Source organism: Phascolarctos cinereus, unplaced genomic scaffold (genome assembly GCF_003287225.1).
Source record: "Phascolarctos cinereus isolate Bilbo 61053 unplaced genomic scaffold, phaCin_HiC Scaffold_5;HRSCAF=322, whole genome shotgun sequence".
In the NCBI taxonomy this organism is placed as follows: domain Eukaryota; kingdom Metazoa; phylum Chordata; class Mammalia; order Diprotodontia; family Phascolarctidae; genus Phascolarctos; species Phascolarctos cinereus.
The window spans coordinates 252,803,514-252,818,840 of record NW_027555958.1 but is presented as its reverse complement, the minus strand read 5'-3'; the positions used below and the strand labels follow the sequence as shown (position 1 = coordinate 252,818,840).

At 42.9% G+C, this 15,327-nt stretch overlaps 1 protein-coding gene across 1 annotated transcript in view; it reads right to left on the bottom strand.

The window, feature by feature from the left end:
- Window positions 1-15,327, bottom strand: part of POLR2A (RNA polymerase II subunit A) — a 30,561-nt gene that overhangs the window by 3,199 nt on the left and 12,035 nt on the right. Inside the window, 23 exon segments of the mRNA XM_020966503.2 lie at window positions 317-499; window positions 579-683; window positions 814-914; window positions 1,430-1,676; window positions 1,931-2,155; window positions 6,387-6,592; window positions 6,722-6,827; window positions 6,969-7,140; window positions 8,229-8,412; window positions 8,815-9,037; window positions 9,219-9,422; window positions 9,624-9,718; window positions 9,926-10,094; window positions 10,179-10,388; window positions 10,644-10,854; window positions 10,975-11,099; window positions 11,393-11,525; window positions 11,822-12,042; window positions 12,274-12,435; window positions 12,539-12,820; window positions 13,078-13,251; window positions 13,339-13,475; window positions 13,635-13,767. Of these exon segments, the coding sequence (XP_020822162.1) occupies window positions 317-499; window positions 579-683; window positions 814-914; window positions 1,430-1,676; window positions 1,931-2,155; window positions 6,387-6,592; window positions 6,722-6,827; window positions 6,969-7,140; window positions 8,229-8,412; window positions 8,815-9,037; window positions 9,219-9,422; window positions 9,624-9,718; window positions 9,926-10,094; window positions 10,179-10,388; window positions 10,644-10,854; window positions 10,975-11,099; window positions 11,393-11,525; window positions 11,822-12,042; window positions 12,274-12,435; window positions 12,539-12,820; window positions 13,078-13,251; window positions 13,339-13,475; window positions 13,635-13,767 (4,008 nt within the window).

The window sequence follows — 15,327 nt, the reverse complement described above, 5'->3', positions numbered from 1 at the left end:
GAGGCTCAAAACTAAAAAAGAAAGTCCTACGTAGACATTATTAAATGGCAACTGGAATACTGAGCTAGAGTTACAGGAGTGAAGGACAGACAACACCTGCTTCCTATCTCCTCTAGCTCGCTTTTTCCTATCAGGTTATGAAAGGCTTCCCTGAAGCAGGGGCACTGGGGAAGTAATACAAATAAAAGAGGAAGAGAAATAAGGAAGATTAGACGTCAGGATAACTTTCTAATGCAGATAACCATGATCGTATCTTTCCTAAAAATTCCATAACATAGTCAAGTGCTCAAGCCAACCCCAACGGGAAGGTCCTCACCGTGAAGATCTCCACGATATCATTCGACGTTGTGCGTACAGGGTCCACGTCCTTCTCACTCAATACTCGCATCAGACTCACTCCATCTGTTTCTAGAATCCACTCCTGCAATGCCTTGAACTCTCCGTCTTCTGTGATGATGATCTTCTTCTTATTGTCTGTCTGAGGCAAGTGCATATACACCTAGGGAAAGAGAGGGCGAGATTAGAAGGTGATAGGCAAGGGAAAAATAACAACAAGTGCTGTATGCCTGGAGTACAACCTTGCTGATTTGCTCGATGCCCTGCAATGTCATATCCGTCAGCATGTTGGACTCAATGCAACGCAGAAAGACGTCATCATCCATCTTATCCACCACCTCCTCTTCCTATGGAGAGCATAAAGGAAAAAGTTAAGTCGTGTCCAAATTGTTCTGTTGTTATCCTAAACTTCAATCCTCTCAAAGAACCCTCACCCTACTCAGGACCAAGATATCCAAGTTTCTCTGTCTCTATTACCTCTTGCATCTTGTTCTCATCACTGTTCATGATTCGAATTCTGAGGACCAGCTTCTCTGCGTTGTCATCATTGAAGATGCAGTTTAAGTCATCACCAAAACCTATCAATGTAAAGTTGTTTAGGGCTCCTCTCAGTCCCAATCTGCCTCTCTTATCTGCTCTCCTTTCTGCTTAGTAAGAGATCTCTTTATGTCTCTAGAGCTTCTTATTTTCTCTTTTCACTCCTCTTCCTGTCCCTTCTTTCTCATATGGCATGTATAAAACTAGGTCTTTCCTTTTACTTTCCAGAACCCCACACCAAATGAAATTAACTATAAGGAAAATTGGAGTGGGGCAGAAAATTTAAATAAAGGGGAAGAAACTAAGAGTAGAAGAAACTATTTGGAAAAGAGATAGCTGAGGAATGGAATAAAATTAACATTTCTATTCCATAAGCCAGACTTGTAAAATGAAAGAGGATTATAAGCACCCTGTCTCAGACTAGTCGTTAATGCAAAATAAGGTTCCAGGATCTCAAGGATAAGGATGGTGTCTCCCACTTGGATGAGCGCAGATGCCACCAGTTCTAACTAAGGAAGGTGATGAGGCTGAACTGACCCCTGCTTTCTATACTCACCTGCATTTATTTTCTCAGCAATCTGCTCCATAGTCAGCTTTCGATCCGTCATGTGCTTACGGTCCAGCTCTACTCGCAGCAGCCAGGGTGAAATTCGGGCAACATCAAAGTCAGGCATCTCATAATAGACATTGACCCACTCCTGATCCTCTGCTACTACTGTGCTCTGAGGATTAGGGTCGTAGTAGATGGCAGTGTTAGCTGTCACCTTCCTCAGAGTTGTGTGTTCCAGCCGGCACAAGATATCCTGGACAAAGTGTAGACACATGGATGACTACCACAACAGAGTCATGGAACCCAGTTCTCTACTACCAATGTGGGAAAAGACCTAGATACCCCAAATGATATTATACAGAACCCACAGATGGAGCCAGCATCAAATTTGATAAAGTCTACAATGGCCACCATCCTTGGGAAGAATTCCAAATGCCTTCTATAGCAGTTGGATTTTGCCATCCCTCTGAGCTGCAGTCAGTGGTATCCCTGGTTTTCCAATCCTACCTTGGCTCTCTCAGCATCACGGGCAGACTGACCCAACAAGAACACAGTAAGTGAGGGTGTCTTGGGCTTCTTAGAAATGTTGATAAGTTCCTTGAGTCGAGGCACACCCAGTGTCACATTCTTGGCAGACACACCAGCATAGTGAAAAGTGTTCAAGGTCATCTGGGTGGCTGGCTCTCCTAAGGACTGGGCTGCTAGAGCTCCCACCATCTCCCCAGGATGGGCCTGACAGACGGGAAAAATCAGTGTTAACAGGATGAAAACAGGAAACTAATCCTTCCTTTGTCTCACTGTGAAGTGAGGGAAGAGGATGTAGCTCTCCACTCCTTCCCCAAATTCTTCAAGAAGCTGGAACTACAGTCCAGAAAGAACGAGGGGCTTAACATATCAAAGCCTTCATGGATTGTTCCCCAAGCACTAACAGCACATTTTTAGCACCTGACATGTCTGTTGCTTGTTCATGTGTGCTACACTACTCCTTCATTTAACTATTAAGCACCCATATGCAAAGCACTGTTCTAGGGAGAGTGCGTAATCACAAATTTACAACACTGATAGTCATAAAAAGTTTACTACTTGTCTCAGTTTCCCCATCTATAAAAATGGGGCTCTAACACAAAAGTTTGTTATAAAGATCAAACAGTAAACAGTGAAGCATTATGCATATATAAGGCATTACTGAGTTTCCCCTAATGCAGAGAAAGTGTTTTCTCATCCCAATTCCGTATTTCCCCCACCATCTAAAATAGTACTCTGCAAAAAGTGAGCTCTCAAAGAGGGGAACATGGTGTACTGGATTTTGAATCATGAGACCTGAATTTGAATCCCAGCTCTACTTGTATTACCTATGTGACCATGGGCAAATCATTCAACTTCTCTGGGTCTCAATTTTCTCTTTGGTAAAAAGACCCTCTTTTGGTCTAAAGACCCTACTCCTATCATCTTCATCTTTGAGATCCTCAGAGTCAACGTCGGAGAGGTTGTAGAAAGACAGGCACACTAATACATTGCTAGTGGAGCTAAGAATCGGTCCAACTGCTTTGGAAAACTATTTGGAACTAGACTAAGACAATAACTAAAATGTCCATACCCTTCGACTCACGGATCCCATTCATAGGTATATACTCCAACGTGGTCAACAATAGAAGAAAAAGGCTCATTTATACCACAATATTTACAGCAATACTATTCTACATGATCACCTCTTTTGAGAATAGGAAGGGACTTTAGTGGTCATCTAGCCTAATGAAAAGGAAAGGAATCTCCATTATGATGTATTTGGCAAGTGGCTGTCCAGCCTCTACTTGAAAATATCTAAAGATAGGCAACCACTATCTTCTGAGGCAGCCCACTCCACTTCTCACTTCTGGAGGGTTTGAACTGTTAGGAAGCTTAAAGCCTAAATCTGGCCTGTTGCAACTTCCACCGGCGCTCCCATTTTGGCCCTCTGCGCTCCAAAAGAACAAGTCTACTCCCCTCTTCCATGTGATAGTCCTTCAAATACTTGAACACAGCCATCATGTTTCCTGAGTCTTCTTCTCCAGGACATACATTCCCAGTTCCTTTAACCCATTAAATGACATGGACTCAAGGTCTTTCTTCATCCCAGGTTTTCAATGTCCTTCTTCAACTGTGGTGTCCAGAATACAATACTTCAGGATGAGTTCCAAAAAGGGCAGAATACAAAGGGATTATCAACCTTTTTTGTTGAAAGGTATGCTTTCTCCGAATGCAGCCCCAGATCATATTAACTTTTCTCACTAACACATCACACCCACATCTGACTTTCATTGAGCTTACACAGCCAACTAAAACTCTTAGATCTTTTCCAGACAAATACCTTCACTTGTGAAGGTGAACTGTCTGAAACCCAGTTGTAAAACCTTTTATGTATCCCTACTGAATACCATGTAAATGATATTCAACCCAATGCTTTAGCTTATCTTTTCTGGAGCCTGACTGTCATCTAGTATGTTAGCTATCCCTCCCAGCTTAGCATGATTTGTAAATCTGAGAAACATGACAAGCATACTTTTTCGATAACAATATTAAGCAGCACAGATCCTGGGGTACTCCATTGGAGACCTTATGCCATGTTAACAACGAATCAATAAAAACCACTGAGCTGACCAATTCCGAAGCTATTCAATTGTACTATCATCTAGTTGACACTTCTCTTCTTCTCCACAAATAGTTTTGCTAATTATCTGTATCTATAGCAGAAGTGCCAAACATGTGACCTAAACCAGATTAAGATGCAACTGGGAAATATTTAACAAAATAAAAATACAGTAAAACACAGAAAACATTACACTTTACAACTAAGTTAATATGTGGCCTGCAGGGATCCTTATGGACGGATTAGTGGCCCTTTTTTAACACCACTGATTTACAGCATGGGCCAGAAAACTATAGCCCAATCTGGTCCACTACCTGTTTTTTGTAGAGCCCTTAAGCTGGTTTTAAATGATTTTCCATTTTAAAATTAAAGCTGTTATCATGGACCATATAATAACAGGTGGTAAGTCAGATCTGGCCCTTGGGCTACAGTTTGCCGACTCCTGATCTACAACATTCTCCTTATACACCTAAGTTTAGTAAAAACCCTGTCAAAAAAATAAATAAAATTTTAGGCTGGTATGACCTGTTCTTGATGAAGCCATGCTGGCTCTTTGCAGTCACTGCTTCCTTTTCTAGATGTTCACTAACCATCTTGTTAATTATCTATTCTAGAATTTTCTCAGTAATTGAAATCTGGTTTCCTGGCCTCTAATTCACAGACTATATCCCCCTCCCCCCCTTTTTTGGAAATTGAAGCACCTGTCCTTTTCCAATCTTGTTGTACACCTCTTCAGTTTTCCATGCTCTTTCAGATATTACTGACAGTGTTTCAGCAATTCTATCTGCCAGTTCTTTCAGTACATAAGATGTTCTTCACGGGTCAGGTACTCCTTCCTTTTTTATCTTGGTTATCAACATATTAGCTATTTTTGTTCTATCAGTTCCCCTGTAAATGGTGATTCTTCTTTGCAGAGGAAACAAGCAAAATAAAAATGGCGCCACTTTTGTTGTGGGTCATTATTATCCCATCTACTCTAACCAAAGCAAATTGCACTGTGCCCTTCTAGGCCATACTCTCTCCCCCAATGCTCAGTTCCTCTTGCTCTTTACATACTCTGTTCTGATACTGTGTGTTCACGGCCAGCGTGCTCATGTTCATTCTGTGTTACTTGCCCTGGCTTCCATCTTCTGCACATCTTTTTTTTTAAAAATCTACATTTGTTACTGAGTTGCGCCTTTGCATCCACAGAAGTCTCTTCAGACAAACTCCATTTTTCCTTCCTGTTTACCTTTATGTTTTCAGAATTTTGTTCTTGAGCATATCCCAACCCTCCTGGACTGAATTCACTGGAAAATTTTAGTCTATGGGCTCCTATCCATCTTCTGGACTCTCTGAAATCTGCTTTCCTCAAACCAGAGGTACATCTCAAACTATTCCCAAATTTCTTTTCCTCTATCACAAATTCTAGAAGGGAGCAATCATTTCCTCCATTTCTACTCCAGTAACCAGGCCCTCCCTGTTGATGAGAATCAGATCTAGAATAGCATTTCTCTTTGTTGGTTCTATCACCTTTTGTTGATTTTTTGTTTTGTTTTGTTTTTTTTGGCTAGGCAATGGGGTTAAGTGACTTGCCCAGGGTCACACAGCTAGTAAGTGTTATGTGTCTGAGCCCAGATTTGAACTCAGGTCCTCTTGAATCCAGGGCCTGTGCTCTATCTACTGCGCCATGTAGCTGCCCTGGTTTCTATCACTTTTGAAAGGTGAAATCATCTGTAGCAGAAGGGGAACAAAAGAGAAGTCCACTGACTGAGGAAATGACTCAATAAATTGTGACACATGAATCTAAAACACAATATTATTGAAATGATATATATGGAATAGAAGTATACATCATATGAACTGATGGAAAATGAAATAAACAGGAAAACATCATATACACAACGAAAATAGTGGAAATGGAAAAAAATTTTTTAAAAATTGAAATGTGGTATAATGTTAACATCCAAGCCTTAATCAGAAGTGTTGTGAGAATACCTTCCTCCCTTCTTTGCAGAGCTGAGAAGACTACATGTGTGGAATGCATTCCAGTATGCATATGCTGTTGGAGTTGGATGATATGTTGGGTTACTTTTGCTGAATTGCTTTTCTTTCCTTTTATTCTTGGGAGGTCAAAGATATACCAAAACACACACACACAGACACACACAGACACACACACACACACACACCCTCCCTCAAATTGGGGGAGGACAGAGGAATATACTGGGAAGAAATAAAGACAAATGATCTCATTTTTTTCTCATTTTTTTTTTAAACCCTCAAAATGTAGCTGAAGGACAGGTTTGTCCTAGGGATCCCAAAGAGGCTGACTATGTAACAAGGTTCAGTACTCACAATAGCCTGGTTGAATTTGGACTCAATCTCCCCTAGTAACCAGTCGAAGGCTTCCCCACTTAGTCTGAACTCCTCTGCCATGCGTCTCGAGCACAGAGTAGAGCGCAGGTGAATATTGAAGAGCAGTGTAGCGTTTTCCTGTGCCTGGCGGCTCAGAGGGTCTTCTCCATTGACAATCACCAATTTCTTACTCAACTCCTTCACACCTGACGTAAGGAACAAGGGAGAGAATCAGGATTGGGATACCTGTCTTCCAGCCTCCAGCCCAACTTATTTACCCCCACTCCAATACTCTATTTCTTTCCTGAGTCCAGGTGTCTGGACTCACCACTCACCATCAACAACCTTGATGGGGTGCAGGTCGGAGGGGAGGCGGGGGTTGATGTGGAAGATTTTCTGGGCATTCCAGATCATACGCAGTAAGTTACAGGGAAGAACCACCTATGGAGAAAAGGATGGTGGCAAGATCACCAATGAGCGGAGCTGAGATTAGTAACTAACCGCCAAACTAGATTCCTTCATTCCACACTTCCCCATTTCAACCTTTGCCCTCACCAAGTGTGCCGTGAAGCCACATCTTACCTTACTGTCTCCAGTAGGGAAGATCACTCGAAGCACCTCCCTATCCTCACGCATTCGCTCAAATTCACGCTCTAGCTCATTCTGGATATGGGCATTACTCAGTACATCCTTTACTAATTCCTCTTGCAGAGTACGACGCAGTGCTCGCTCATTAGTGTAGTCAAAACGGAACCTGTGCGGCAGGATCAAAGAGAGAGATTGATGCACCCTAGAATTTGAGAAGTTACAGGACAAACCATCCTGAGAGATGGGAAAAGCATTATCAATGGGGTAAATGAGCAAATTACTTTGCTTCTATGAATAAAGGTTCATTCGCTCAACATTTTCCTACTGCACTGGAATGATTTCCTACCGGAATAACAAAATAAGGTTATCCGTAAGCAAGTGAGTGAGCTGTAAAGTACAAGGCATGACAACTTAGGATGCCATAAGGAGCCATATCATGCCCAAAGAGGTTAAAGACAGAGAGAAAGGATGGACAGGTACAAAAGTATTTACAGTAGCACTTTTGTAAACAAAACAAACTCTTGAGATTTCAAAACTCTGATCAATAAAGTAGCCAATCTTAACTTCAGAAGACTGATGATGTAGCATGTTTCATACCTCATAGCAAAGAAATGATAGACTAGAGACATGGAATGAGACACATCTTCAGATATAACCCAATATGTTCTTTTTTCCCTCTTTTTCACTATTGTTTATTACAAAGGAGTGTGTGGAATTGTTGATGACTAGACCTGTATTTTATTGATAAAGGGATTGCCCAGATGAGGAAATCCCCTCCACCAATGCAGAATGGAACCTTCTCTACAACTTAGTTTCTTAAAGAGATGTCATTGAAGCTATTAAGTGACTTGGCCCAGCCCCATAGTTATAAAGAAGACTGAATACAGGTCTTCCTGGCTTTGAGGTGTAGCTATACTACACCATGATGTCTCTAAGGATAGGAGTGATAGTGACACAAGAAAACAATGTCAGTGATGTGAAAAAAGTTCAAAAAAGTGAGAAATTATGCATAAAAATAAACAAGCAGAGCAGTTTTGTTAATATTGTTAAAATACCTTGAAAAAACCGGGTGTTAATACAAGTTATTTCTATACAATCTTCTTTTCTCTTAGTCTTTGGATATTAACATGTTCATGCTTGTTTAAATTCAAAAGAAAATAAAAAGCCCCCTACAAGAAAGAGCATTCCATACTTCGTTCTCAACACTCAAGAGACATTAGGACCCTGCCACCGCTAAGACCTTCTCTTACTCACTTTTTCTCAAAGGCCTTATTGGAAGGCTTCAGGGTTGCCAGGTTCTGGAACTCAACGCTTTCACCAGCCAGTCCATCTTCACCATAACGTAGCTGTACCACCTGATTAATGGAGTTGCGCACTGTTGCATCATATTTTACCATCACAGACTCCATTGATTTGATCAGACGTCTCTGGATATAGCCTAGTGAAGATACGACTCTACATAAGTTTGAGGCAGAACCACAAATCCCAGCCTACATGCTTAGGGACTCAACTGTCAACAGTCTCAGGATGTAAGAATGTTTCATTAAATCTTTCCAGCAGATTAAGACTAAATCTCTAGAAGGCAGATATATAATGAGAATAAGTCCCCCAAATACTTCTGGCATAAAGCTGCCTAGGATACTCATTCTCAACTCTCCCCACAGTAACAAAATGGACATATTTTCTGCTTTATGTTGTTATAAGAGAGTCACAGTACAGCAATAGCTTCAAGCAACCTCTGAAAATCTTTTCATGCGCTGCTGGGAGCTAAAGTCTCTGGGTGAAAAAACTGAATTTCTTCATGAGGGAACTATAATTCTGGATTAGGTGAAGGCCTCACCAGTTTCAGCTGTCTTGACAGCAGTGTCAATAAGCCCTTCACGCCCACCCATAGCATGGAAGAAGAACTCAGTGGGTGTGAGACCAGCCAAGTATGAGTTCTCCACAAAGCCTCGGCTCTCAGGACCATAATCATCTTTGATGAAGTGGGGAAGGGTCCGGTGTTTGAAGCCAAAGGGAATCCGCTTGCCTTCTACGTTCTGCTGTCCTACTACTGCAATAACCTGAGGGTTGGGGAAAAAAGAGTGAGGTTATGTCTGCTTTCCTTCTTTTAAGGATAAGGATGTTCCACTTCCATCTTTAACCCCAAGTTTCTCCCTTTTACTCCAACTGCCTGTATTCATTCTCTCTCCCTTACATCAATATAGTCCCATTATCTATGAAGAAAAAACACTGTTTCCTTACCTGGGAAATATTGATTTTAGAACCCTTTGCTCCTGACACAACCATGGACTTGAAATTGTTGTATTCAGACAGGGACTTCTGGGCAGAAGAGCCAGTCTTGTCTCTTGCATCATTAAGGATTCGGTTAACCTGATTTTCAAATGTCTGCCGAAGAGTGTTTCCCGGTGTTGGTTCTAGTTCGTTGTTATGTGCCTTCTCGATCACCTAAGGAAATTTTTTTAGAAGGCAGATGAGAGGGAAGAAGTGCCCTGGCATAAAAAACCAGCCCCCACCTCACCATATAGCTTTTCCCTCCTCATTTTTCTCCTTTAACCTCTGACTCTAATGTCTAACATCTCTGTCATTTCCACAGAGAAAACTTCTTCCTTCAACCTTCCTTCAACTTCCTTCAACCTCTTCTCTCACCTCTATTACATCTTGCTTGGCTTTCTTGATGGTGTTCTGAATATCCTGGTAGGTCTTGGCATCAGCGATGGAGTCCCCAATGCCAATGGTATGACCTAAGGTTTATGAGTAATATCAGAGACAGTTTCCCCACAGAGGGCAGAGATGAGCTATATAGTTTGAGGAATCAGTATGGAGAACCTTTTAAGACCCTGGGTGAGTATGGAACTCAGGAAGAAGGTGAGAAGAAAGAGGTGGGAGCGGGAGAGAAAGCATTGGATAAAAAAACATTGCCTGAGGCCTCCTGCCCCCCCCATCCTTACCTTCTATGAGAAGCCAGTTATTGATGACTGTCTGAATGTTGGAGTAAAAGAGACGAGTAGTGTCATGGCCCATCTCTAGGTATGAGATGTGCACAAGTGATCCAGCTGATGTGCCCAGAGATTTTTTGCACAGAATACCCATGATCAGTTCCCCATTCTCCACCACCACCTAGAAACAAAGCAGCTACTTAACCATTTGGTCTCCTATATTTCCAAGTCCACACCCTTTGTGAATCCTGGCATTTGGACCCACCTTGGTGTCCCCAGGAGAAATGTGCTTGTAAGGGCCACTGTCTTCATCATCAGGGTGAGTGCTGTGGGTTCGGATACAGTTGATGTGCCCAGGCACTATAAGGGAGAAGATCTGTTTTCCTGTCCACAAAGGTCGGGGTTTCAGTATGGCTGGTTGGGGTACCTTCCCATCCCATGTTGAAAGGAACATCAATAAGTTCATCACTTCACCCTGTGGGAGAAAAGGAAAATTCAAGCACTATGCAAAGCCTCAATCCACACGTCTAGACCCCACAAGCTTTGCCCCAAATTCCTGGGCCTTTCAACTCTACCGAAGACAGGCAACCTGATCAATGGCAGGAATCAGAAGTAATCGGTGTCTACTGACAAAAAACCAAGCAAGAGGAGAAAGAGGAGAAGGTAGTTTTGAGCCAAAGATTGCTTCAAATCTTGTAACTCTAGGCCTTATATTTCCAAGTCAGCTCACCCTCTCTAGGAAGACATCTCTCTTGGTGAACTTTCGCACTGCTGTAAGTGTATCTTGCACAATGCCCATGACTGGTCGGTTGCTCTGAGGTGTAACAATCATTCGGGGCACCATGGCCAGTTCCTGGATCTCTGCTCTAGTCTCTAGAGACTGTGGTAAGTGTAGGTTCATCTCATCCCCATCAAAGTCTGCATTGTAGGGTGTTGTCACACTGAGGAAAACACATGGATTCAATAATTGGATTACGACCTGAGCAAAGTACTCTAATCCCTATTCTTTTCACCAGTCCTAATTTCTCTAATTTATTCAAGTGTTTGATCCTTAAACTAACCTGAGATTCAGACGGAATGTGGACCAAGGCAAGATGCGGACCCTATGACCCATCATAGACATCTTGTGTAGTGTTGGCTGCCGGTTGAAGATGACAATGTCCCCATCACACATATGACGCTCTACCTGAGGAAGAAGGTGGGAAATGTGTCAATAAAGCAGTATCATTCTTATCTGCAATCCCTAGAGACTCATATTTTTCCCTCTGTTCTACTTTCTTCAATTCTGTCTGCTTCACCCCTATCACTCACTACCCATAACTACTGTCTAATGCTAATATCTCCTTATATGCTCTATGTGATGGGACACAAAGTAATTTCTCAATAACCTTCTAACACTATGAACTACGGCAAACAGAGCCATATTCTCTGAAGTATCCCAGTTAAAAGTTGAGGAAAATGACAGAGGCATCTAAGTACCTTGTAGCCAGTTTGTAGGTGGAGGTCACTAGGTTTGGGGTGGAAGCGCAGATCAATTCGGTCCCCATTATCTCGGATGATATACTTGGCTCCAGGGTACTGGCTGTTTCCTCTCCGTACCAGCTCTTGAAGCCTAAGGACAGGAGAGGACATGGCTTAGACATAAATGCCTTCTCTGTTCTCCCTTTCTACCAAATAAGGTTTCAGTTTCCTAAGGTATCCCCACTGTCTGAAAGGGGAAAGAATACCACTAACTCCTCCCTAATTCTACATGCCTTCCCCTCTGTCTCTAGTCCCAGCTCCATCTAAAAAAACAAACACAGAACTAATTAGTCACTTTGGACACTCTGACAAGTTTCCTCACATGTTCTTAAGCGTTTCTCTTAAAGTACCCATGATCCTAATCTTCCATGGCTCCTATGGTCACACCTGTCAATGTTGAAGGGGGTGACGATTTCTGCAAAGGTCATGTTGGCAGCAATAGAACGAGGCACGCCTACTTGGTCGATGGAAAGGTTAGGATCAGGTGTGATGACTGTGCGGGCTGAAAAGTCCACCCGCTTGCCCATCAGATTACCACGGACTCGCCCTTCTTTGCCCTTCAACCGCTGCTTCAGGGACTTGAGGGGCCTACCTGACTTCTGCATTGCCTGAGGGGAAGAGATCAAAGTGGGGAGAATAAATCCAGCAATCCTCATTATCTCTCAGCTCATAGTTCCTAGAAATCTCTGTTCTGTGCGGCTACCCCCCTCCCCCATGATCAAGCTCTAGGAGTCCTCACTCTTCCAACTTCATCTTCTAATAGCTCTTACCAGTTCTTACCAGCCAGTCATTTCTAATCTCCTTTTCTACAGCCTCCCAAGACAACATGTTTTACTCACCCTGGGCAGGCCAGGCAGCTCATTGTCCACCATGGTGGCCACATGGAACTGCAGCAACTTCACATCCTCAGCGATCACGTGAGCAGCTGCTCCATTCTGCTCATTCCGCCGTAGCTGATTGTTGATCTTCACAATGTCAGCCAACTTGTGTGTCAGATCATCCTGTAGAGAAGAGGCTACAAACTTAAGGCTTAAGGGGTCTCAGGCATCAATGGGCTCTCCCACACTTTTTCTCCCCACTCCTCCTTCCCTGCAACATTCTGACCTGGTTACGGGCAGAGCCCTGCATAACGACAGCAGGCCGCACAGAGAGAGGGGGAACAGGGAGGACGGTAACAATCATCCACTCGGGCCGAGCGTAGCGTGGCTCCATGCCCAACACGAAACACTCTTCATCTGAGATGCGCTTGAAAATCTCATGTACACGCTCAGGACTTAGCAGGATTTTCTTTTCCTGGGAGTCCTCATTGACATGTTTCCACTCTGCATACAGCTCTAATCCCGTGCGCCGAATTCGAGGCTGGTATCTCCCACATCCACCATGACCCTGCAGGGGGAAGGAGCAGTAAAATGGGTCAGAACCAAGTAATACTACCTTTTCCTGGCTTTTCCTCTGGGCCTATAGTTATCCCACTTTGTCATTCACCTGCCTCACTACCTTTCCCCTTTCTTCGTGGATTTGTCCTTCCCATGTTCCTCATCCCCATCCTTCTTTTCCTCCACATGTAGCTAGCTAGATCCTGTCTCTTTTCTTTTCTCCCAAAGCCCTTTCTTCCCTCAGGGTCCCCAGAAAGCAGCTGTTACCTTCTCTTTGGTAAGATCCTCATCACCTTCAGGCTGCTCTACTCCAAACTTGTTGTCCATTTCCTCACCTCCCTCGCAGATATTCTTGCCTTTGCAGAGGTCATAGACATGGGTGAGTCGTTTCTTTGGTTGTCCTTTTGACTTACCCAGTATATCTTTGATTTTTGGATTGTTCTGAGGGTGAAACAGCAGGGTGGTCAAAGAAACTGCACTGCCATCATCCCTCTCCACCCCTGCCTTTGAGCCCACTCCTCTACTCACTGAATCCACAAGCAACTTGGAACAGAAGAAGCAGACACAGCGCAGAACTTTCATTGTCTTCACCAAGAAACCCACATGGAACACAGGCTTAGCCAGCTCTATGTGCCCAAAGTGGCCAGGACATTCTGTCATGTTCCCTGTAGGGCCACATAAACTCAGCCTTTCAATTCACTTCACTCTTTTCAGTGGCTCTCTGACCCCCAGCCTTCATTTCCCCCCAACAACCCATACATGCACACAACCCACCAAGGCCCCCTTTCCTTTAAACACCCAGTTCCTGATTTCCCAGCACCTGCCTGCACATGTCTGACAGCGTCCTGTCCGTTCAATCACTCCTTGCCTGGGATCCATCAGTCCCCCAAGCTTGGGGCGTCCCCCCTCTGTTGTTTCAGGGTACTTGATGCCACCTTCTGTCACAGACATCCGTTTCTGGGGGGAGGAAGAGAGAAAAATAATAACTAATTAGGATGTCTGGGTTTCTGGAGTTCCTGAAGCAGAGGTGGGTGGATGTATCTGAACAAAATTCTATATTCGGTTCTTTAGAACAAATGGGACCTGAGAGGAATGAATAAAACATTTATTAAGCACTTACTAAAAAAAAAAAAGAGGCCATAGTCCTTTGTCTTTAGGAGAGAAAGGGGGTATCTAGGAAGGTCTCAATGAACTACCTTATTTCTTTCTTTCTTTTTTTTGGCATGAGGCAATCAGGGTTAAGTGACTTGCCCAGGGTCACACATCTAGTAAGTGTCAAGTATCTGAGGTGGGATTTGAACTCAGGTCCTCCTGACTCCAGGTCTGGTGCTCTATCCACTGCACCACCTTGCTGCCCTTCAATGAACTACGTCAGAGGCTCTTTTAGTTAACTGTTTACTTACATCAGAAGGCTAGAATATACCAATCTATTCATTTGGCCCAAACAGCTACCACAGTTCAAGGATAAGAAAACCCTTGGAGTCTGATGCTGTGTTAACTCAGATCCACAGGGCTTGGCTAAAGATGACCCTATTCCCTCTGACCCTGTCTACTCCAACAGTCACCACTTTTCTCTCATGAAGCTATCATCTCTCTCTCTCTGCCCAATGGCTTCACCCCATCTGCCTAAAATATGCTTAACTCACCCCAATACTAAATAAAAACTTTCCTGAACTCTTCTACCCCAACCCTCTTTATTATCCCATCGCTTTCTTCCCTTTCACTGAGAAGGGCATTCAAATATACAAACATTTAATAAGAAGCAAGATGTGGTAGAAAAAGCTCAGGACTTAAATAGGAGAAAAACTCAGATGAAAATTCTGCCTCTTACAATTACTAGTTGTATGACTTTTACCTTACTCTAAGCCTCAGTTTCCTTATCTGTAAAACAACGATACCTGTTGTAAACTTAGTTTAGAGGACTGTTGCGAGAATCAAATGAGATAATCAATCAACAAGCATCTTATTAACCACATGTGAGGAGCTTTGCTAAGTGATGAGTATACAAAGAGAATCTTGAAGCTTATTTATATTCTAGCAGGGGAGAATACACATATGCAGAGAATAAATACTTTGGAAAACTTAAAGTGTCATTTTTACCCCCCAACTTCACGAAAAAGATTTTCTATGCATGATCCTCACTCGCCTAAAACAGCTATCACAGGTCTTCAATGACCTTTACGTCACTGAAACACAAATCTAATGGGTCCTGCACATTCTGGCCCTGTCTCTTGTTCTAAGTTTGTCTTCTGCAAACATGATTTTGGCAGTCCTTTTATACTGTCTTGGACAGGATGAAGGTTTCCTTTTAAAAATTCTAACACTTATGCAAGCATTTACAGACCTCTCACTACCCCTCCACTAAATAATTTTTAATGAAAAAAGTTAAACCCTCATAAGAAATAATGCAAAGTCCAGCAAAACAGAATATATGTTTCTTTCTGCATTACAAGTCTACCACCTCTCTGGCAGGAAGAGAGTAATGTGTTTCATCATCAGTCCTCTGGACTTTTGGAT